The sequence below is a fragment of the Podarcis gaigeae genome, assembly GCF_964106915.1.
Source record: "Podarcis gaigeae genome assembly, chromosome: 9".
NCBI classification, from domain to species: Eukaryota; Metazoa; Chordata; class Lepidosauria; order Squamata; family Lacertidae; genus Podarcis; species Podarcis gaigeae.
Genome location: NC_139685.1, coordinates 57,418,299 through 57,442,768, shown reverse-complemented (window position 1 = coordinate 57,442,768; position 24,470 = coordinate 57,418,299). Strand labels below are relative to the sequence as shown.

The 24,470-nt window shown below is 43.9% G+C and overlaps 1 protein-coding gene across 1 annotated transcript; it reads right to left on the bottom strand.

Annotated features, from left to right (window-relative positions):
• Positions 1–1,464: 1,464 nt before the first annotated feature.
• PPA2 (inorganic pyrophosphatase 2) lies at positions 1,465–24,003 on the bottom strand. The gene is made up of 12 exons (XM_083756778.1): positions 23,096–24,003; positions 20,070–20,134; positions 18,655–18,699; positions 16,378–16,431; positions 15,834–15,953; positions 14,438–14,524; positions 13,841–13,967; positions 9,262–9,389; positions 6,721–6,806; positions 5,195–5,264; positions 2,375–2,414; positions 1,465–1,697 (listed from the first exon to the last, which is right to left on the bottom strand). Exons 1-12 carry the CDS (start codon positions 23,295–23,297, stop codon positions 1,669–1,671), a joined length of 1,053 nt encoding a protein of 350 aa, XP_083612904.1. The 5' UTR covers positions 23,298–24,003; the 3' UTR covers positions 1,465–1,668.
• Between the last annotated feature and the right edge of the window lie 467 nt (positions 24,004–24,470).

The window sequence follows — 24,470 nt, the reverse complement described above, 5'->3', positions numbered from 1 at the left end:
TGTAACCTCCGGTTATTCTAGTTAAACAGTGGCCATTGACAGATGTTCGGAACTCCAGGTCAACGCACACATCACAAGACGTCTTACGGTTCTCCTCAGTTCTTCCTCAGGCAATTCCTCAAGTCTACTTCATTTAATTACTCACCGTTCTACAGAGAAATGCCAGCAAGTTGTTCTTTCCACCCTTTTCTGTCTTGTTTAGATGTTTGAGCCTGTAAATAACTGGCATGTACAGAACACTGGCTGCAGAGACGCCCGGCTGACTTTATTGTTGATTTAATGTAGAACACATTCCATTCACTTCGGTCAGGACCACCCAAGCACTGGTGGTCAATGAAGCCCTTCTTAGAGCAAGTATTTATTAGGTGCATACTCTGACCTAAACTGAGCCACAAATCTTTATAAGAACTTACTTTTCAACTCCAGGCTACGTAAACAAAATCAAAGTCAATTGTGCAGTCAGGAATGCACAATTGTTTTAATTGTTTGCATTAACAAAGAAAAGGTATCTGATAGGCCATATGTAGCTCTGAAGGCACATCAATTCCAATGGAAATATTTAAGAACATGTCCAACACTTCCTTTCAAATCAGTGGTTTTAAAATGCTTTTGACTGGAGAGTGCCCTTTACTTCGAACATATTTATATACTAGCTTCCCCCCCCCCAAAGCTCAAGGTGGGGTACATGGCTCCCCATTTTTACCCTCAGAACAACCCTGCGATTTAGGGTCAGGCTGAGAGACAGTGACTGGCTCAAACTGACCCAGTGAGCAACAGGGTTCGATTCCTTACTCAACCATGGCCTCTCAGGCCCAAGTCCAACACTCTTTATTACACCACACTCATTCTTTTTCACCTTCGTAGCTAAAAATTTACAAGGAATAAAAACACATTTTTATGCCACATTTGAAATGAAACTAAAATTTTAATTGCAGACAACTCCCCGTTTGCGTGTGGGGAAGGGTACGTTCCAGGTCACTGCGCACTTGCGTGAAATCGGAAACCCATTGAAAAAAGACTGAAAACACCCCGTTCTGCCCTGCCCCCATCCCACTCCTTTAGGGACATCTTTATGACATTTTCAGGTCACTTCTGGGTTCGGCGCTGTGTTCGTAATTGCACACAAATTGGTCACACCTAAAACAGGAGTTGCCTGTACTAAAGTGCAAAAATTGTGACAGGGCTGTTTCAGAGTTATTTACGCCAGCTCATTTGGGTACAACTGCTTTGTGTGGGGGGGCATGGATGTTGAACGAAGGCTCAGAGAAGGCGATGTTTGTCGATAGTCCTAACTGCTCTGTCTAAAAAATAAAATAAAAGTGGGGCAAGGCGGAAAAGGCAATCTGCTTTGTAAAGCACACATAGGTAGGTTGCAGTTATTACCTAATGGTAGACTTGGTGTAAAAGTGTATCTTGGGTAACAATATAAAATTTTACGCACACGCACACACAATACCACAAAGAGAATGTAAAATCACTGCTTTTATTTACATGATAGAAATTTGCACAGCACATGTAGACCTGTATCTTTAGAATCCATTTGGTGATATATTCTCTTGCATATTTTCAAAAAAATGTGTGTGTGAAAGAGAGAGTAAATGAATGTGTATAAAGAAGATAGATAGATGTAGATAGATGGCACAGACTGACTTCAGGGAACGCTCATGATCACTGCCTGAGAAAATGCCACTTATCAACTAAAAGAAAAAACAGAACAAATATTATTCATTACTAGACTGTTCCTTAAAAGGACAGAATAGTCAAACACAGACCACTGCTGTCTGTGCATGAATCAATACATAATCATTCGTTCAGTTTATAAATTGCTTGCTGCAGAAAGTTTCCCTGAGCAACTTAGAAAATGTTAAGAACGTAAAGCATAACATCAGGAACAAGCATAAAGGGGCAGGGAAACAGACATGTTTTGAATTTCTAGCAGAAGTCCCCCCCCCCAAAGTTTGTGCCAACCTGATCTCACAGATCTGCTAAATATTTATGCTTAACAGATGTCCAGCAGTTAGCAATGCTTACAAGTAGCAAGAAGGAGCAAAGATGCTGATATAATAATATATGTTAAGTTGCATAAAACCTACTACAAGATATTTTGAATTTCCTTTAAGAAGAATGCCAGTTCTAGAGGTGGTGTGCAAACATCTCATGCCATCATTCCAGTGTTTTGGGGATGGGGGGGTATCCTACTTGCTCAAGAATGGTCACAGAAAATAGGACCACAGGACACCATTTCACAATCAGATTGTTTTCAACTAGAACAAAACTGTATGTGACATTGAACAAGGAGTGTAAATTATCACATGTATGGCTGATAGGCAGGCTTCAGCTGTGGGATGAAGACACCTGGAAAAATGGGTCTTACCTTCTTTGGAAACAGGATAGTCTTCTGCGGGGGATGGAATCTACAGAAAGAACAGTCTGTTGTATTTACTTTGCATCACCAACATGCAAAGCGATCCAACAAGCTTATAAATCAAAAATTTGACACTAGGGGAAACTAGTGAAGGGGAGGCAGCGGTCAACAAAAGGAGAACTTGCAATTAATTCAGTTGCAAACACTTAGGGTTAATTGAAAAAGGGTGTAGCAATTTGGAGGCTGAGCTGAAGAACTCATGCACACACAAAAAGGGGCTGACTTTGCGTAGGGATTTAAAAACAAAACAAAACAAAAACAAACAAGCATACATTTCATTTAATAAAAAGGTTGCACTGAAAGGCACCATACTTTTACAGCACATTTAAACCAAGCGCTGTACATTCTGAACATGCGCGATGCATTCTGCTGTAATCAAAAGTGGGGGAAGAAGCATCTCTGAAAGCTTGGATTAGATTCTTCATAGAAAACAGAAGCTTCCTTGTATGGGCTGCATCTGTGCAACTGCCATGACTCAGTTTACAAAATGGGCACTTCAGGGCATTAATAGTTAAAAATCAGCTGGCTAAATAGCTGGGAACACTCCTGGGGGCGGCGGAAAACTCTCGATGTAACTGATGCAATCATTGCAGCTGGCAAAGCCCATTTATAAACAGATCAGAACGTGAGGCTTCATTTTTAGGATAAAAGCAGGCTCTGATATTTTTAGCTCCTTTGCTTAAGTTTTTGTGTTCTTAAAAAAGAAATTGGAAACATGTGGATGGACTGAAAATAATATTTTAAATAATTCTCTCTTTCTAACACACACACACACACACACACACACACACTTTATCTTTTCCTGCAAGATACATTGAATTACACAAGGCAATAAAGTATGCTCTTTGTGATTAAGAGTATACTGCTGCTGCTCAATGAGCTTTAAGTGCTAGTGTTGTTGTTGTTGTTGTTTAGTCGTTTAGTCGTGTCCGACTCTTCGTGACCCCATGGACCAGAGAACGCCAGGCACCTCTGTCCTCCACTGCCTCCCGCAGTTTGCTCAAACTCATGCTGGTAACCTCGAAAACACTATCCAACCATCTCGTCCTCTGCCGTCCCCTTCTCCTTGTGCCCTCCATCTTTCCCAACATCAGGGTCTTCTCCAGGGAGTCTTCTCTTCTCATGAGGTGGCCAAAGTACTGGAGCCTCAGCTTCACAATCTGTCCTTCCAGTGAGCACTCAGGGTTGATTTCCTTCAGTATGGAGAGGTTTGATCTTCTTGCAGTCCATGGGACTCTCAAGAGTCTCCTCCAGCACCATAATTCAAAAGCATCAATTCTTCGGCGATCAGCCTTCTTTATGGTCCAGCTCTCACTTCCATACATCACTACTGGGAAAACCATAGCTTTAACTATACAAACCTTTGTTGGCAAGGTGATGTCTCTACTTCTCAAGATGCTGTCTAGGCCTGTCATTGCCCTTCTCCCAAGAAGCAGGCGTCTTTTAATTTCGTGGCTGCTGTCACCATCTGCAGTGATCATTGAGCCCAAGAAAGTAAAATCTCTCACTACCTCCATTTCTTCCCCTTCTATTTGCCAGGAGGTGATGGGACCAGTGGCCATGATCTTCGTTTTTTTGATGTTGAGCTTCAGGCCATATTTTGCGCTCTCCTCTTTCACCCTCATTAAAAGGTTCTTTAATTCCTCCTCACTTTCTGCCATCAAGGTTGTGTTATCTGCATATCTGAGGTTGTTGATATTTCTTCCGGCAATCTTAATTCCGGCTAGGGATTCATCCAGCCCAGCCTTTCGCATGATGAATTCTGCATATAAGTTAAATAAGCAGGGAGACAAAATACAGCCTTGTCGTACTCCTTTCCCAATTTTGAACCAATCAGTTGTTCCATATCCAGTTCTAACTGTAGCTTCTTGTCCCACATAGAGATTTCTCAGGAGACAGATGAGGTGATCTGGCACTCCCATTTCTTTAAGAACTTGCCATAGTTTGCCGTGGTCGACACAGTCAAAAGCTTTTGCATAGTCAATGAAGCAGAAGTAGATGTCTTTCTGGAACTCTCTAGCTTTCTCCATAATCCAGCGCATGTTTGCAATTTGGTCTCTGGTTCCTCTGCCTCTTCTAAATCCAGCTTGCACTTCTGGGAGTTCTCGGTCCACATACTGCTTGAGCCTTCCTTGTAGAATTTTAAGCATAACCTTGCTAGCGTGTGAAATGAGTGCAATTGTGCGGTAGTTGGAGCATTCTTTGGCACTGCCCTTCTTTGGGATTGGGATGTAGACTGATCTTCTCCAATCCTCTGGCCACTGCTGAGTTTTCCAAACTTGCTGGCATATTGAGTGTAGCACCTTAACAGCATCATCTTTTAAAATTTTAAATCGTTCAGCTGGAGTGCTAGTAGCACATGACAACAGGGCAAATCAAAGCCAGCACACTGAGTAGGCGAGATACAAATGGTCCACCTTGCTATTATTCAGTATTAGTGAGAATGAAAATCTAGCATTATGGAGCTTTCAGAGAAATAAGTAAAGAGAGAAATGCATTCACTGCATTGAGAAGACTGGTAATGGAATTACTCCGATTGAGAAATGGTAAATAAAACAGTACTTAAAGCTGCAAAATATTTTTACCCCTTGCCACCTAGATTCCCAGTCCCCCGTTCCCTCCATCACACCCAAACACCCTACCTGTGTTCTCCATTTAATTTTCAAGTCAGGTCTTTCCTTTGTTTTACACCTCGCTGCACATTTGGAAATTTTATGCTTCAATTAATGACATACATTTAAGAATCGGGATGTAAAAAAATTCCCTTACAGACTGCACAATAGCTTGCACTTCCTCTTCGTTGCAGCAATATGGACTGGTATCCAGCTGGGTGTTGGTGCTGAAAACAGAACAGAATTACCAACAATTGGGGCATTACTGCCAAGTGCTATGACGGAAAACGTGAACAGGAAGGAACGTAAGAAGCTGGTGTTACCCAGAGTAGTTTATAACAATAACAACAACAACAACAATTTATTATTTATACTCCGCCCATCTGGATGGGTTTCCCCAGCCACTCTGGGCAGCTTCCAACAGAATATTAAAATACAATAACCTATTAAACATTAAAAGCTTCCCTAAACAGGGCTGCCTTCAGATGTCTTCTAAAAGTCTGGTAGTTATTTTTCTCTTTGACATCTGGTGGGAGGGCGTTTCACAGGGCGGGTGCCACTACCGAGAAGGCCCTCTGCCTAGTTCCCTGTAACTTGGCTTCTTGCAGCGAGGGAACCGCCAAAGGGCCCTCGGCGCTGGACCTCAGTGTCTGGGCAGAACAATGTGGGTTGAGACGCTCCTTCAGGTATACTGGGCCGAGGCCGTTTAGGGCTTTAAAGGTCAGCACCAACACTTTGAATTGTGCTCGGAATTGTACTGGGAGCCAGTGTAGGTCTTTCAAGACTAGTGTTATATGGTCTCAGCGGCCGCTCCCAGTCACCAGTCTAGCTGCCACATTCTGGATTAGTTGTAGTTTCCGGGTCACCTTCAAATGTAGCCCCACGTAGAGCGCATTGCAGTAGTCCAAGCGAGAGATAACTAGAGCATGCACCACTCTGGCAAGACAGTCCGCGGGCAGATAGGGTCTCAGCCTGTGTACCAGATGGAGCTGATAAACAGCTGCCCTGGACACAGAATTGACCTGTGCCTCCATGGACAGCTGTGAGTCTAGAATGACTCACAGGCTGCACACCTGGTCCTTCAGAGGCACAGTTACCCCATTCAGGACAAGGGAGTCCTCCACACCTGCCTGCCTCCTGTCCCCCCAAAACAGTACTTCTGTCTTGTCAGGATTCAACTTGGATTTAACTATTAACCCCACTTCCCAGAGAAGTCTGGGAATTGTGAGGGGAATAGGAGCCTTCTAACAACTCTCAGCACTCTTAACAAACTACAGTTCCCAGCATTCTTTGGGAAAAGCCATGACTATTTAAAGCAGCATCATAGTGCTTTAAACCTCTGGTGCAGATGAGGCCCTAGAATGAGCAAAGTCAAGAAACTCAATATATCCTCAAGTAAAAGCCAAGGTTTTCCTCTCACTTTTTTGTGAGCAAAATTACAAGTGGGAGATTACAGGCCAATTTATTTTTGAGCCGTTACTACGGTTTAATTACTGAATAATCTGCGGGGCTCATGCGGTTGTGACTTAATTATTTTATTTAAGTGAAATTGCCAACAAAGGCAGTACGCAGAAGTGATCTTCAGGAACAGAAAGGGAACCACTGTAATAAAAGCCATCCATGTCAATTTTGCATTAATTCACACTGGATTTCAATAGATCCGGGTGCCAGGTGAATGCTTACCATTTTATGGCGCCTCCATCAGCCTTTTTGTGAAGCAAAGCCTTCCAGTACTCATGGGTGGATTGAATGATTTCAAAAGCAAATGCCTGGTTTTTTAAAAAATGACAATAAGGCGTGATTCCACCCCCTCTTTAAAATCAATGTTACATTGTATGATTTGCAAAACAAAACAGGAACTCAAAGAACACTTAAGACTACAAGAGCTTGGAAGGTCCCAATACATTTGCTAAGCCACTTCCATTCTAAAAATAAGAAGCTGTAACCTCCCTCAATTCAGACCAAACATTGTGGAAACTTCCAAAAAAACACTGATCTGCTCCCAAAAAAGTAGAAGGGGGGTGAGACACACCAGGAATGGGAATGCGCATTTCATAAGAATGGAATGGCCTGAGCACAGCCATGCTTCATGCAGACCATGGGAACTAAGCCATATTTGGGGAAAGACTAACCCCTCTTCGCATTCCCAGAACCGTTTTGTGAAGCCTCTCCAAGTCAGTTCAAACAGAGAGTGAAATAATTCAGATCATGCCTTGGCTCTGCTCTAGGCAAAGCTTTTCAACAGATGCTTAATTTTTTAAACGCCAGCTGTTTTGGCAACGGCCCTCCCTGGACCTCAGTGAAACAGTTGGAAAGTGTCTAATTAAGGTCAGTCTGAGAATATAACTGAGACTTGGGAGCTTCCCTCAACCTCAAAGAGGGAGAACATTGCAGACCGTCAATGAGCTTACAACAATGCACTTCAGGAAAGGGAAGCTTTCAAACGACCATGCAATTATTTGGAAGTCGCAGGCACTGGGAAGACAAGGTGGGTTTTCTTCCAAAACACCCTAAGTTACAGCAGCAGAATTGTCTACCAACTGGATCTCTTTCTTATTGCTGTTGTCACAATCTTTCAAAATCTGCTGTCAGGTGGCTGTTGCGGCTGCTCAAGAGTAACCAGGCAGGACTCCAAACCTGTGTTTTGCAGGTTTTATTTTGGTGCAAACTATTTACAGTGAAGAGCTCCAAAGCTCATGTCTGGCTCAATCGCTAGCAGAATCAGGGAATGGTCTTTTTTTGGACCTCCCCCAACATAAGAGTTTCGTTACCCTCAATCTTCTCCTTCTCTCTTTGCGCCTTAGGCTACTGTGCAGTATGGCCGATGGCAAGGGCGTGTTTCCCTCCTGTCTGGCTTGCCCAGGAGTGGTGTTAAGGCTCACCCCAGCATCTTCTGGTCCTTGCACCTCTGCCCCACTAGAGGTGGGGCTTTCCTCCTCCCCGGAAGGGAACTGCTTCGCAAGATTTTTGTTGGCTCCCTGTAATACAACTGCCCTTCTATTCCTCACCTCTGAGCCGATGGCAGTTCCTTGACATCTGCTTATAACCCTGACAACTGCTGACCACAAGGGCCAGCTGCATCAAGCCAATGGCCCATTTATTTCAGCACCCTGTTCTCACAGTAGCCACCCAGGGGTTTGTGGGAAAGCTACATGCAGGACTCCTGTGGCTTCCAGCAACTGGTACTCAGAAGCACTGCCTCCTCCAACTGTGGAGGCACAGCACGGCCAACATGGGTAGAGGCCATCTTCTCCAAGAATTTGGGTCCTCCTCTAAGATAGCGGCCATCACTGTCTCCTGTGCTGTGAGAGCAAGTTCAATAGTTTAAAGAAGTCCTTTCTTTTTACCTGTCCCAAATCTTCCAGCTTTCAGCCTCACTAAATGTCCCTGAGCTCAAGGATTATGAAAGAGGCGGGGAAACCTTCTCCATGTTCTCCATGCCATCTCTATTAAGTTCCTCGCCTTGCTTGCCTTTTCCCCTAAACTAAAACATATCAAGTAATCTCCTCAAAGGTGAATTGTTCCACCCCTTTGACCTCTACGCCTGGGTATGAACACAAATACAAAGACATCTGCGCACATGCACATAGTCAAAGTCAGCATGGGTAGCCTTCCCATCACCATCAATGGATCTGTTGAAAAAGGCAGGGTTTGAACCCTCCCCACACGCCAGCACTGGAGAGGAAGAAAACACTGTCTTGTACTCTTACAGAAGATGTAGAGGGGCTTATCTCAGATCTCAGCGCTTGTGATGATGAGTGCCGAGATCGGAGACGAAAGATGACTCAGAATGTTCTTCAGAGATCCTCCATAGGGAGATAAAGAGCTCTTTTATATATAAAAAAATAACCCTCAACAAGACAGACAGGGAGATTTATTATCTGGCAAAATGGAGTGATAAAACTGGAGAGAGGGAAAGGGCTGGAGGGTCACTTCTTGTGGCTTGGCCAGCCAGATTTGGCCCGCAGCCTGTGTGTTAATTAGTTCTGCTTTAGTCCTACATGGTGAGGCTCAATACTTCTTGTTCCATAGCCGAACATGGAACTATAAAGGTGAAATATCAGGTGTACATTTTTAACACAAATAAAAGTTTACTCTATTTGGAGATTCCCACCCCTTTTTTGCATGAGATTCCAGAACTCTTCTGAAAGTTTTATTCCACAGAGTACAATTTCAACGAGAACCATAAGCAAATTTGTCATCTTTCAAAAGGAAGTACCTCACCTTGTCTTTAAAAGTGCCATTAAAAGCAAACTGATTTTCTGGTTTCCTGTCGGGAACTTTATATAATCTGAACCAGTCAACCGTAGCTTCAAGATAACCTGGCTTGAACTTCCGGACATCATCAATATCTGCAAAGGGTTAGAAAAACAGGTATCTATACTTATGCACAAAATAGCGCTATATCCCAATTTGCCCCAACTCCATAGGGTCTAAATGTACATGCAAGTAGACCACTGGCCTACAAGGTGACACCTGCAAGGTCTCCAATAAAACACACCCCATAAATAGAAGCAATTTGATTCATTTCAGTGAGTGAGTGAATGGAGGTTTCTGTAAAACTAAAGTCAATGGGTTATGGGTTAGTCCCTACTTGCAAAGTGTTCTGGATGCACAACAGATACTGTGCAATGTATATAATTTCAGTTACTGTGCCACAAATGTACACATTGATTCTGAAAACCAACACTGGAAGTCTATGTAATTTATTACACTGGTTTTGCACTCCAAATCAGGGATGTGGAACTTGTGGCCCTCCAGATGTTGTTTGACTCCAACTTCCATCAGCCCCAGACATCATAGTTGATGGCCAGGGGACATGGGAGTTGTAGTCCAACAGCATTTGGAGAGCCACAGGTTCTCCTGCCACAACCTGGTGCCTGCCAGTTGTTTTGGACTACAACTCCCATCATCCCTGGCTATTGACCATGCTGTCTGGGGCTGATGGGAGCTGGAGTCCAGAAGACTTGGAAAGGCTGAGGTCGAGACTGCTGCTTTTTGGCAGCTCAGGAGGCAGTTCCACCAATTTGCAGAGGTACAGTTGAGAGACAGAAGCTCCGTATTTTTCCTTGATTTGGCATGGTGGCTCACTAGAACACAACAGGAAGAATCTTGTAGCAAACTTTCACAGCAACTACTGCTCCACTGTTGTCAAAAGAATAAGGCATGCTTTGTACATGATGGCACAATTCTGTCTGAGGCAGCAGTGGCACAGGCATAGTGTGGGCAGGGCCAAAGGGCCGGTTGGCCTGGGTGCAAAATTCGTGGGGGAGCAAAATTTCAAGAGGAAAAAAGAGAGAAAGTAATAATAATAAAAAATAGCGCTCTTTCCTCCTCACACAGAAAATCTCCCAGTGTTTGCATGGGTAGACTGAGGAGCAGATTTGGGCACCCTCTGCATGGGTTTCAGAAAGATACCTACTCCTGACCAATCCCCATCCCGCTCTCCGCCGTGCCCAACGCTCATAAGGCGCTGTGAGCTATTGACCCTTTGTTCCAGCTTATCAGCGAGCGGTGCTGAGGATACTTACCTTGCCCCGGGCACTAGTAACCCACACTATGCCACCAAGCAGCAGGGAACTATGACTGACACACACACACACACACACACACACACACAAAACTCCCTGGCCAGCCTAAAAGTGCCTCCAAGGTGAATAATGGACTCTCTTCCTCCATAATGAGGAAGTACCGTCACTCAGCGGCAGACCACACAGGAGAGTCAAGGTTTGTGTGGACATAAGCAGCTGCCTGATACAGAGTCAAACCACTGGCTCATCTTGCTCAGTATTGTCTACAATGGATGGTAGCTGCTCTCCAGGCTTCCAGACCAGGATCTCTCCCAACCCTATCTGGAGATAGCAGGGCCTTTCGCATGCACAGCATGTCCTCTACCACTGAGCCACTGCTCTTCTCTTGTCCGGAGTTTTGGGCTGGGCTGCCATCAGTATGCTGATGACACCCAACTCTATCTGTTGATGGATGGCCATCCTGACTTGGTCCCAGGCACACTGATCAGATGTTTGGAAGCTGTGGCTGGATGGTTACGTGGGAGCCGGTTGAAGCTAAATCCTTTGAAGACAGAGGTCCTTTGGCTGGGACGGGATGATATGGGATGGGGGGGGGCAATTCCCATCTCTTGTGGGTGTGCAATTAGTGCCAGCACTGTCCGTTAAGAGTTTGGGTGTAATCTTTGACACCTCCCTTTCCATGGAGGCGCAGATTGCAGCTATAACAAAGGCGGCATTTTTCCATCTCCACCAAGCTAAGCAGTTGGCTCCTTACCTCTCTCGCCCTGACCTAGCCACTGTGATCCACGCGACGTCACCTCCAGACTGGATTATTGTAACTCGCTCTATGTGGGGCTGCCCTTGAGACTGACCCAGAGGGTCCTCGCTGCGAGATCACATTCACCCGGTGCTATACCAGCTGCACTGGCTCCCGGTGGGGTATAGGATCAGGTTTAAGGTGCTGGTTTTAACCTTTAAAGCCTATACGGCCTAGGACCCTCGTACCTATGGGACCGCCTCTCCTGGTATGTCCCACAGAGGAACATACAGTCTTCAAACAAAAACATCCTGAAGGTCCCAGGCCACAGAGAGGTTAGGCTGGCCTCAACTAGAGCCAGGGCTTTTACGGTTGTGGCTCCGATCTGGTGGAAAATTCTGTTACAAGAGACTATGGCCCTGAGGGACTTGACATCTTTCCGCAGTGCCTGCAAGACAGAGCTGTTCCACCAGGCCTTTGGTCAGGACACAGCCTGACTCCCTCCTCTGGCAATCTTCACAGAACTTTGGCCCAATGGTTGCCATCAATTTGATTTGAATTACTTTTATAATGAAATGTTTTTAGAATGTTGTACTATTTTATTGTTGTTAGCTGCCCTGAGCCCGGCTTCAGCTGGGGGTGGGTGGGATATAAATAAAAATTATTATTATTATTATTATTATTATTATTATTATTATTAACAGTTAAAGGATCGTGAAGGATTGGGGAGGGGTGTTCTGGATGTTTTGGGGCTCCTTCCCCACCCCGCTCAGACCCAGCGAGATCTTGGAGAGCTGGTGCCAGTCAAAACAGACAACGCCGGGCTAGTTGGATCACTAATGTGAATTGGCGCATGTTTCTGATGAACGCATGAAAGCAGCCTTGAGCAACTGAATGCCAATTCCCAACTCTACTGGAACTGGCACCATGAGAAACAATTTGTACATAACTACTTTGTGTGCATGTGTGTGTCTCCACATGCACGTGTGGCCATTTCCCCTCTCCCTCTCCCTTTTTCTTTTTCTAGCAAAGCTAACACACCCAATTTGCAGCATGCATTCAGGGGGAGAAAGCCTGTGGGAAGAGGACATATGTTTTTAATGACATCTTCTAAACATTTACAGGAAGCACCACTTCAGACCATATAAAGGCATTTGCAATGTTTTGAAGCGGGGGGAAGGGAGCTCACACACGTTTCAAGCTGCTTAATATTGAATGTTTATTCTAATTCACTCCAATGCATTCATAAATCTTCCTTGCTGCTCAACATATTTAAATGCTATCTGTGGAGAACCAATACAGTACGTTAATGGTTCTAGTTTCACACCTGAAAAAAACCCCTGAGAACTGAACACTTATAGCAATAAAATAGGTCCCAGAGCAGCTTACAAAGCACAGTTCAAAACAACTTGTGAACACAAAACCAGGTGGGTCCTAACAATATACACACCTTTACCCTGTCAAAAAGCCAGGGTAAAGCGGTGTGTCTTCAGCATTCACCAGAAGATGTACAATGAAGGTGCCAGACACACCTCTGAGGGAGTTCCACAATTTGGGGCTGCCATTCAGAAGGCCCTCTCCTAAGCCACCCATCCCCAGGCCTCAGAAGGTACAGGAACTATCAAGATGGTCCCTCGAGAGGGCTTTTCAGACAGGCCTAAGTCATTTAGGGCTTTAAACACTAACAAGAGCATCTTGAATTGAGCCCAAAATGAACTGGCAATAAGTGTAGCTGTTTTTAAAATAAGGGTTAGGTGAGATCTAGAGAGAAACCCATCTGAAATCTTCCTGCTGCATTCTGGACCCACTGACGTTCCCGAATCATCTTCAAGGGAAGCCCCAAATGGACCACATTGCAATAATCCAGAGCATGAAGTTCAGGGACCAAGTCATCCCTGTCCATAAAATGTCGTAACTGGTGGACCAACTGGAGTCCCTTAAAAACTTGGAGGAAGTTGCTTTCAGGTTGAAAAGAATAAAGATACGTTTTCCAAATAAAAATGGCAGCTGTTAATCTTGCGATTATCACTGTGCTTACTTTAAACGTGTCATTTCCCTCCGATTTACAATTCTGACCTGCATCCACATGTAACTCAGGCTAACACTTCGTGCATCTGAAGAAGTGGACCAGTCCATGAAAACGTATGCCATAATAAATTATCTTACTCTTTTAAGGTACCAAACGTCAACATAGTAACAATAACGATGGGTATTATATATACTGGAAAGTCATGCCATTAAAAGATTGATTAGGAATTCTATGTTATAAATTCAAATGCCTTCACACGTCACAAAGCAACTCAGATCTAATAAATACAAACTCAAGCCAATTTTTAACCTCTTTAGCTACTATGGCTTTGACCCCAAACACTACAAATTGTAGCTTGGTGGGCAAGCTGAGAAAGTTCTGCTTGCAATCTTCAATGCTCCATAGAGCCTCACAACTCTCAAGGTTCCTAACAATGACAGTGAAAACACAGGATGTTTGTAGATTAGGTGCAATGGGTGATTTAACAGGGAGGTTAAAAATACTTACTATGAATCTTCTGTGATTCTGGGTCATCCACACTGAGAGCAAGGACCTTCCAGTCAGTTTCTCCTTCATCAATAAGACCAAGAATTCCAAGGACCTTCACCGGAACCACCTCACCGAACATTCGAACCTTAAAAGCACAGAAAACGAGCTTCTGAATTAGAAAAGTACTGCAAAGAAGAAAGACTCAACAATTGTTTTTTTTCAGCTATGTCCTAGTTTCTTTCCTAGGCGTGTTAATTTTCTAGCCTGCTTCTACCGCATCAGTGGTATTGTTTCATCTCCCAAGGTCTGAGCATCGCTCCCTCTAATAGCAAACTCAGGTGGTGAGTACCAACAATACTAGAGCTAAAATGGGGTTGAGAGAGGTATTGGGGTGCTGAGGGAACCCCAGGGTTTGCAGAAATGCAAAAAAAAAACACCACCTATTCATGCTTAGTGGAAACAGAGCATGAAGCATCATCCGGAATGGAAAAATGGAAAACAGGATGGATGAAGGAATGACTTGCCGGACTTCGAGCTTTTACAGCTAGCTTATAGCTAGCTAGCTAGAACTCTGTATAGGTAAAATGAAATCTAAAGCAAGTAGTTAACACAGACCTGGGAACCAATTTCGCAGACGTCAATGGGATCATTGTCACCACAGCATCCTGTGCTATCATCTTTGTGATTGGGATCTTCCCAAGTCTGTTGAAAGCAAGGAAAGATCTCAGATTACCAGTCTGTACGGGTTACAAAGATTCCAAAAATAAAGAGCCATGCTTCTTGCGTGGACTAGGTTTAATAGTGACTCTCATTTCCCTTGAGACCATGGCACACGGGTGTCACCAACAAATAATACAGGGGAACCTGTGGCCCTCCGGATGATGTGTGGCTCCAAGTGTCAGGTATGGTAGGAGTTCAAGTCTAACAATTTCTGGGGGTGAGGATCACATTTTACAGGGTTTGGCTAGGGTAGAGATCTGGGTCAAATTTTCACTCTGCTGTAGAAAAGTAACAGCCCTCTTTTATAAGGTATTGTGAAGCTATAATCAGGATGGGTGTGTGTGTTTTGACATAAAGTCCTGGGCAAAAATATAATGAATGATATATCAGTGCTAAGGAACAGATTCATAATAGGCACAATAGGCCAGCAGTTGTCCCACCTCCACTTTGATGCTATTCACCATCTGCCCAAAGTTTTGAATATATCATAAATGCATTATGCAGAAAAACCCTGGGCATTAGCCTGGTTCACACATAACATTAAGCCATGGTTCATGTTAACCATTATTAAGGATAACCATAGTTAATAGAGTATGATTAAAACTGAAATATCTGGCAGACAATGACTTAAATCTTGGTTTATTAGGTTCACCCATTAAAGGAGGCAAAGCCAGGAAAACTGCTCTTTGTTGTGGATCTATAGTTTTGGGGACATGACAACTCCTTAACCGTAATTGAGGAGGAGGTCCAGTCTCACACAAAATGCCAAGATGAGGATAATGTAACCTAAGTTTTATAAATCGGCTACAAACGTTGGTTAATGGGCAACCTTTAACCATAGTTGATAAACCATAGTTAAGCTACTGGACCGGGTTCACACATGATGCTAAGCCATGGTTTGGTAAACCATAGTTTAATAAACCATGGTTTAGTAGTATGATAGTCTCTTAATCTGAAGTTGTGAGTTTAAGGCCCATGTTGGGCAAAAGACTCCTTCACTGATGGCCCTTGTGACTCCTTCCAACTCTATAATTCTGCATGACTCAGACCACTATGAGCCTGCATGACTATTTTCCCAGGAACACATACATTCTGCTTTTAAATATTTCTCAAAACTAATGGGCAAATATTGTTACATGATGTCTCCCCAGCCCTTTAGCCAATGCACAAGGCTCCTGAACACCTTTGTTTTCCATGCAACCACTTTGCATTCATAAAAAAGATTTATGACTAGACTTTACTGAGATGACAGAAAACTTTCACACAGAGAGAGGGGGGGAAACCACATTACCTGAGGAAAGGCCCCGTAATTCCAAATATAGCCCTTATGGGGAAAGATATTTGCCACGTATCGCAGCTTGCCCTGCTTTACATCTTGCTTAATGGGATTCAATGGCTCCTTTGTGGCAATCTGGAACATGTTGCAAAATGGAGAGGAGAGATTTGGGAAGGAAGGGGAAAGGAGGATTACTGTAGAATGATTCAACTGATTATCCCCATAGCGTACAACACAACAAAGCGTCAAGCTTTATATATTTGCCCCATCTCCCAAAGTGAGAGAAACAGTACATTGAACATATTTGTTTATGGTGATAAAATATTTGGGTGGGTTAGGGAATTCCCTTGGCATGCCAGTCCAAGTGATATTAAATGCATCTTTCCATTTAAAGGAGGCTTTATTTAAAATGCTGTTTGTGGTGTGTTCAAGCCATTGACAACTTATATATCTTATACTCTCATCAAAAGAATAGTCTTCGGGCCTGAAGATGCACTGCCACAAACTTTTGCCAAGCTCCACTTGTATTACGTTTTTGCAAGCTGCTGTCCATTGTTACCTCCATTTTAGCATTCGTCCAGCGAGGCACTTCTACAACCATGTTAAGTACAACCTTAACAGAAAAAGAAAAAGTGGGTGGAAAGGAAGAACTAAGAAATTAATGGGAAGCACACAAATCTACAGAGAATGAGCACAGAGCAACCATGGTTATTATCATACTCTTCAGGGTCAAAGGAAACACAGTGCTAGCTCTCTGCTGGCAATGGCTGGCCAGCTGGGAGCCAACCTCAAGACTTCATGCTTACTCATCGCAGTCCCTCTCCTTCCTAAACATGGTTAGAGCAGCCCATTGGCAAATATGGCCCACCTCCAAAGAAAGACCACATTCACACCATACAATATTACAATACAGTGGTACCTCGGCTTACATACGCTTCAGGTTACAGACGCTTCAGGTTACAGACTCCACTAACCCAGAAATAGTACCTCGGGTTAAGAACTTTGCTTCAGGGTGAGAACACAAATTGTGTTCCGGCGGTGCGGCGGCAGTGGGAGGCCCCATTAGCTAAAGTGGTGCTTCAGGTTAAGAACAGTTTCAGGTTAAGAACGGACCTCCGGAACGAATTAAGTACTTAACCCGAGGTACCACTGTAGTTTTAGGTAGTACCTTGGTTATCAGTATTTCCATGGGCTCTGCGAAACTTCTATAGACAGAGTGTGGTGTAAACTAATAAATTGTTTAATTTTAGGGGATGTTTACATCTGGCAAACATCAGCCATAGACCATGAAGACTGCCTTATAGGATGAAAGTGACAGGCAGATCTGAGTTGTTTGCATGGGGCATCAGTGGAAGAAACTGCTTGGTCAAATACAGCGATTCTGATGATTGCATAGATTTATACCTCTGGTTGGTAGTGTCATGGCTGTTTATGGAGAGGTAGAGGGGAAGAGGCAGCTGTGAGGGTCATGTGGTGCAGACATACTGGGAAAACTAGTCTGGTGCTCCTGCTGGTATGTTTGCACCACACCAACATCTCACAACACTTTCCCCCTCCCTCTCTACGTACCATTAACATCAGTGATGAGACCAGCCGGAGTTCAGGTGAGCATCTCTGCCCACGCCTGTGATGATAAACTAGATGAACCAGCATGGCAAATTAATCCACAAAGTTCTTGATAGCAGAATGAAGTTCCAGAAAAAAAGTCATCAATTCATGGGCAGTCCTACTTAACACGGGGGAATCTGAATCTTTGAATGGTGCTTCATGATTGCTGTAGGCAAAATGGCTGGTGCAAGGCTGTCCCACAAAACCACGAAATACAGATTTGACAGAGTAGGCCTGGTAAACTTCCTTAGGATGCACATTTCAGAATGAAGAGGAGCCATCCTTCTCCCACATGTGCAGAGTTTTTAGGTGGAAGAGCGTTCAAAAACAGAACACATGAACATAGCCACAAGCTCCCTGGCCTGTAATGGTACAGTCAACTTGAAGCGTCTGTAACCTAAAGTGTATGTAACCTGAGGTACCACTCAGGAAGATAGCTATATTCCAGAAAAGTATTGCTATAGGCCATGGATGTCCAGGTCGATCGCAATGTATTGGTTGATCCCCGGGAGGTTTTGGTAGATTGCAGTCAATCGCTAGCTCTTCCATCCATCTAGCCCCTCCCCCCCTCCAGATCGCTAGAACAGAAGTCAGAGCTCCTGCTGCGAGGCTGTTTCATTAGTGATCTCTTGTTGAGCGGCTTTTCCCATGTATTCCTTAGGCTTGTTCTCCCCCCCCCAAAAAAAACCGCGTGATTTTTCTCCCTAAGAAAAGCTCAACGACTTTGACCTGAACCCCCAAAAAGGGGTAGATCACTGCCAGTTTTTAATTGTGTAAGTAGATCACAGTCTCTTCGAAGTTGGGTGTCCCTGCTATAGGCAGACAGATTTACTATTTTAAAAAAGTTGCCCAGTTAAAGAGACACAAAAAGGGTATCTGAGAACTTTCAAGTGATGACATTTGTATCTTGAAACATTTGTCTACTGAAATATGAATTAAATTCCATCTGGAGTGGTGGCAATGACAAATACAGGCTTTGCTGAAATGTATGAATATTTAATTGAGACCATACAGTGGAGACGAGACAAGAAGTATAGCAAAATCCTCTTACTGATGCCCAGAATTATTGCACCCTAATTTTCCTCAACCCTGGCTTGAAGGCAAAGAACTGAACACATCAGAGAACAATCAGACAGCTGCCTTTAGTTTTAAAAGCCCCCCACATTTCTCCTTCCCCTGCAAAGCTAGGTACAGCAAATAATCTCAATAAAGGGCTCTGTGATCATACCTCACTTTCACTGTTCTTCGACCTCTTTGCAGGAATCTCCTTATCCTGTACAGGAAAAAAGAAAAATCGGTGAATACACATGGCTAACTCGTAAAGAGACAAGTCTAAAAAATGGGGCCAAGTGATAAAGTGACTATCGAATGCAGGTGTCAAGCTCAGCACCAGAGCGTTCAAAAATATTATGAGTTTGCTGGCTAATTACTGTGAATAGGTCTGGCACTGTGACTTTGCTAACTAGACTCAACACCTTCCTCCCCAAAAAAAGTTATTTAAAGGTTGTGGATATTTGTTGAATGAGCAACTCAACTGCAGTAGGAATGGGGAACCTGCACCCCAAATGCATCCCTCCAGGTCTCTCTATCTGGTGACCTTTAGGCCACTCCTGCTTGCACAAACCTTGAGAGATTTTGCCTGACTGGAATGCATCCCGAGGTGCCCCATCCCTGAGATGTGTTGATCTTTGAATTTGTAATGATTTGTAATCACGAGGATTGCTATAGAATGCACTATCCTGGTGTCTTGTAAAAATAAAATGCTACATAAAAAATAAAATAAAGAATGGTGCTCGCTTCGGCAGCACATATGACATACAAGCTACGGGACAAGAATAATTGTGACTTTAAAGATGAATAGTTTGAGGATCTATACAACTGTGTTACATGCAGAAAACAGCATTTTTAGAGAAATCAAAGACTGGAACTGAGGGACGTCAGGGGGTGGGGGGGTTCTGTGGGGGGACGGAGGAAAATGGGGGGGAAATAAGGATTATATGTTTCTGGATAATATGTTTTGTCTTAATTTTGAATAAAAAGTTATTAAAAATAATAAAGAATGGATCGGCAGACTGTCCTATCTTCCAGAATAGGAAATCCTCATTACTGTATTGCAATTCTTGCAAATAATTCTAGACTTGGTGCTTCTTTGATTGCTTCTGCCCCAAAACAAAAAAATACATTCTCAAAAACACACAACAGTTAAGGCGTAACGAATTTGTGTATTGAATATTCACTTTTGCTTCTCACATTTAAAATACATCAGATGACCATGAGGATGAGGATTTTAGTAACAAGTGGACCACACAAGTTAGCCCAAATAATGTCAAAAGAACCCAGAATGCAAAAAAGGATGGTACCCACACATTGCTGTGAATTTTGCTTTAGGAAGCAGGCCATTGCAATTAACGAGGTCTCCTGACCTCCACCAGTGCAAGATCACAGCTCAAATGTCACTGATAATTTCAGAATTGATGAGATGTGGATGAAATGAAACTTTGGCTGAAATGATTTTTTCCCCTGACAATAAAAAGTTATGACTATAGAACTAGTTAGGTTAAAAGTGAAAGACTCATTCTTACCTTAAAAGATCTCAACTTCCAGCAATTTCAACAAATAAAGAATGTTACATGTGTTAATTACCTCATTTGATCCAGCAAACAGAGGAATGTCATGGAATGGGGAAATGTATTTTCCCTTTGAATTCTCTACAAGATTAAACAAAACATTATAAGCACAAACACACATGCAGTGTATACAATTGCTTGTATCTCTACTGGTACAAAAAACGAGTTTGCAGTTATTCAGCTATAAACTCTGCTTGCTCAGCTAAAATACTGGCAATACAGTTTTAATCACCTCCTCTTCGAAGCACAAACAATTCACGTTATCGTGGCAGAGAACTAGTTTTCAGCTTGCTTTAAAAGCTGGGTTGCTTTCCTGCTCTACAATCAGTAAGCAATAATAGACATTCAAGCATACCTAAAACCTTGCCTCCTCTCCCAACTTAACACTCTGATTTTCAGATCTAAGAAACCAATGATAAAAAACTCAATTAATTCAATTAACTTTCTAGGTAATAGGGTAGCGCAAGGTTTCCTGGGGATAGTCCCCGGATTTACAAATCAGTCCCCATATAAAATCAATTGAAGTTGAAAAGTGTCTCCAGATTCATTGAAAAAAATCTGGTAACCTTAGGGTAGCAGGTCCTATGTTGTATGACTAGCAACCAGTGTTAGACCTTGCCCACATTTCACCATTTGATGGACCATTCCTTACAAACAGTGAGTAAATCACAAAGAACTGTACCACTAACATGCTATAGGAAGGTGTTGCTGCCGTGGTTAACCTGCTGTGTGTGCTTAAGCAGATTCATTTCATCAGATGGTAGAGGAGATTTACATATAAATGTATGAAGCTACCTTCATGGGAGGCTAGTCACTAGGTCAACACTGGGACAGTACTTGCGAGTCTATAGTACATTGCTTGCAAGTCTATAGTACCTCTGCAAGGGAGGAGATACTATAATGGAGATGTTGGTGGTTGAATGTGGGACTCTCTGCACACAACTCATGCACTCCATCCCTAAGCTATGGCTCCCCCAGTCTTCTCTTGGGACTTTTTAACCACGAGGGCTGCTGTACATCTGCTCTGCAAATGCAGCAACACTTACTGGGCACGCTTTGCAACGATGAGAAAAGTAAGCATTCCAGGTGTGCCTTCCTAGGAACTCAGTTCTATGTCTACTCAGCAGCGGGGCACACTGAATTGATTTCTGAATAAACATGCAGAGGGCTGACCTGCATAACAAGCATTTGCCAGGGGATTTTGCCCACAAAGCCAAGTTAAGAGCTTGAGTGGTGAGAACTTGTTGTTCTCAGTGGCCCCAAGCTACAAGCAGGGCCTATTATTCTCATTGCATAGTGGAAATTGTTATTAGCTGTGGCCAAGACTTCCTAGCACAGGTATACTCAGCAAAACCCATGCAAACGTCACACACGGCAATCCACATACATCATACATGGGCGAACTAATATCAGTGTACTGGAAGAAGCAAAGATCACCAGTGTTGAAGCAATGATTCTTCAACACAACTTTGTTGGACTGGTCATGTTGTGCAGATGCCTGATTATCACCTTCCAAAGCAACTACTCTATTCTGAACTTAAAAATGGAAAGCGTAACGCTGGTGGGTCAACAAAAGAGGTTTAAAGACTGTCTCAAGGCAAATCTAAAAAAATGTAGTATAAACACTGACAACTGGGAAACACTGGCCTGTCAGTGCTCCAGTTGGAGAACAGCCTTTACCAAAGGTGTCATGGGCTTTGAAGACACTCAAACTCAGGACGCAAGGGAGAAACATGCTAAGAGGAAGGCACGCTTGGCAAACCCACACTTTGTCAAATCCCGCCCGGAAACCAATGTCCCCACTGTGGAAGGACATGTGGATCCAGAATTGGCCTCCACAGTCACTTACAGACTCATTGTTAAAACCGTGTTTATGGAAGACAATCTTACTTGGCTATGAGTGATCCCCAAAGAAGAAAAAGACATGGGCAGTCCACATATGGTTTCCAAACTGGAAAAGCTGGTCCCATCTGAAGATCTCCAGTACTGTACATACTGTTGCTTCACCCCACTGCTACGGGCTGCTTCAGAATTAAGCTATCATGGAAGAATCTGCCAGATGTGTATGTGTGATTCTTGCATGCACATAAGCATACAGTTGGATCAGGCCAATGGCCCATCTAGTAGAGCATCCTATTCTCAGTGACCAACCAGACACCTGTGAGGAACTGGCAAGCAGGACCAGAGCACAAGAGCACTCCCTCGTCCTGCAGTTCCCAACAACTGATACTCAGAAGTGTACTGTCTCCAACTGCAGGAGCAGAGCAGGGCCAATATGGCTAGTAGCCAGATGGCCTTATTCTCCAATACACACTCCAGGATGCTTACAAGTGGCCTTGGCTCTACACTACTTGCACTCTTGTATGTGATATGTTTGCTATTTGCACTTTGTGGGGTTATCAGTTATTCAGATCCACACATTAGAGTTACAAACCGAGTCTCCTGTCACTGCGGCATGCGAAAAGTGATTGTAAGTGCAAGGCAGGCCACGCACCCAAATTCTGAATCAGGCTTTGATTTTTGTAATTTAATTATAACGTAAAGCTTGAGCCTCGCCAGGGCAGATTCCAGTTGGCACCCGAAAATGAATCACTGCCCCCTCCCCCACTAGGAAACGCCAACAGCGGACTAGATTAACCTCTGATCTGATCCAGCAAAGGATCTTAAATTACTGTATAACCAGTCGACACCGGGAAAGGAGTCTTTCCCTAAACGCCACTCTAGGACGCCCGGTAATTCATTACGCGTTTAGAACGACTGTACAATCAGAAGGGAAGGGGGCGGAACAACCCCGAGTCCTGCCCTAGAACCCTGTATTATTATTATTATTATTTAATTGCTCTTAAATTCCACCCATCAGAGAAGAGAGAGAGAGGGGCGGGTCTTCGCTGGGCGCTGAAGCCCCGCCCTAGATGAAAGCAAAGATGTAACAAAGATGAAAGCAAGCGAATGTGCCAGCAGCGTTCTATAGAACGCCGGCGCGTTCGAAGGAAGCGTCGCCGCTGCCGCTACCCACGCGGGTCCTGCCGAGCGGCTACTTACTAAAGTAAAGGCGGAAATCGGGCGAGTGGAGCTGCCCCCGCTGCTCCGTGCCGTACTGAGCCATGAGGCCGCCGTACGAGCGGCAGATCAGCACCCACGGCTGCAGAAGCCGCGCCGGCGTCCCTCTCCTGCACGAAGAGCGGTGGCACTGAAGCGCCCAAGGCAGCCACAGCAGCCGACCCAAGCCAGCCCCTGCACGCATGCTTCGTGCTTTCCGCTTCTCCGCGCAGTTCCTCTGGCGGCGCAGCGGGTGGAGCTCGGAGCATGCTCAGCAAACGGCCTTGAAGTCGCAGCCCGGCCGCTTTTGCCAGCAGCCTGGTTTCACCTCTTGGTTAATCAGTAGGAAACGGGCATCTAGCCAGAAACCGGGCAATGGGGCTTGTGGGTAGTCCCGCGGGGGCGGGAAACCCGCAACGAAGGGAATCTGGTTTATCAGCCTAGCCCGAGGCAAAACCCGTCCCTTCGCCGTAGCTCCGCACTTCCAGTACTTTTCAATGGCAGTATTTGCCATGGAGTTCGGAGGGAATTTACTTCCGAGTAAACATGCAGAGAGACGGGCTGCCGCCGTCCTGAGCATGTTTACCTACGAGGAAGTCCCCGGTACCTGAGTACGATTTAATTTGTGCAAAACTTAACGTTAGATCGGGTTGCACTCTGCTATTTTTCTGCATTTCCCGAGTATGAGAAACCTCGGTAAATAGCGAAATGAGTTGAAAAGCAAAAAAAAAAAAACCTATTCGCAGATACAGCCGCGGGCAGATTAAAACGGAGCGTTGTATCCACTTCCGGTACAATAATACTTTCCAAATGTAAGTTGTTTGCAGTGGGCTTCCTCCGAGGAAAGAGTGCACAGGATTGAAACCCCAGCAGGCTGGTGCGCTGAGAAGAAAGCACGTGGAGGGATTTTAAAATTTACACATGGGATCCTTGTCTCTCTACTTTCATGATCGTAAATGGAATATAATGGATTCTAGCCAGCCTTATTGAAAGGGCTGAAGTTTGACAGACTTGTGGGCAAGTTCCCAGTCTTCCTGTGTTTATTCCCTAATACATATATTGCTGTATAGTTTTGTTTTTAATTACAAGATAAGCTATTTTGATCACTATGGAAAGGTGGGATAAAAATATGTCAGATAACACAAGGTCAATAGGATTTACTTTTGTTTTCTAAGATTTTTCTGGCACTTACCATATTTTTCATTTAACAAAATGTATACACTGCTTGACTCTCAGTGGTTTTTTTTCTGGAGAGACGCAGGGGTATGCATACCCCTAAACATTTTGTGAATCTTTGTAATTTTGTCCATTTACTATTTATTTTTCCCGATTTGAACTATAAAATGGTGATTTTATTGAGCCAAAATGAGAGTATCCC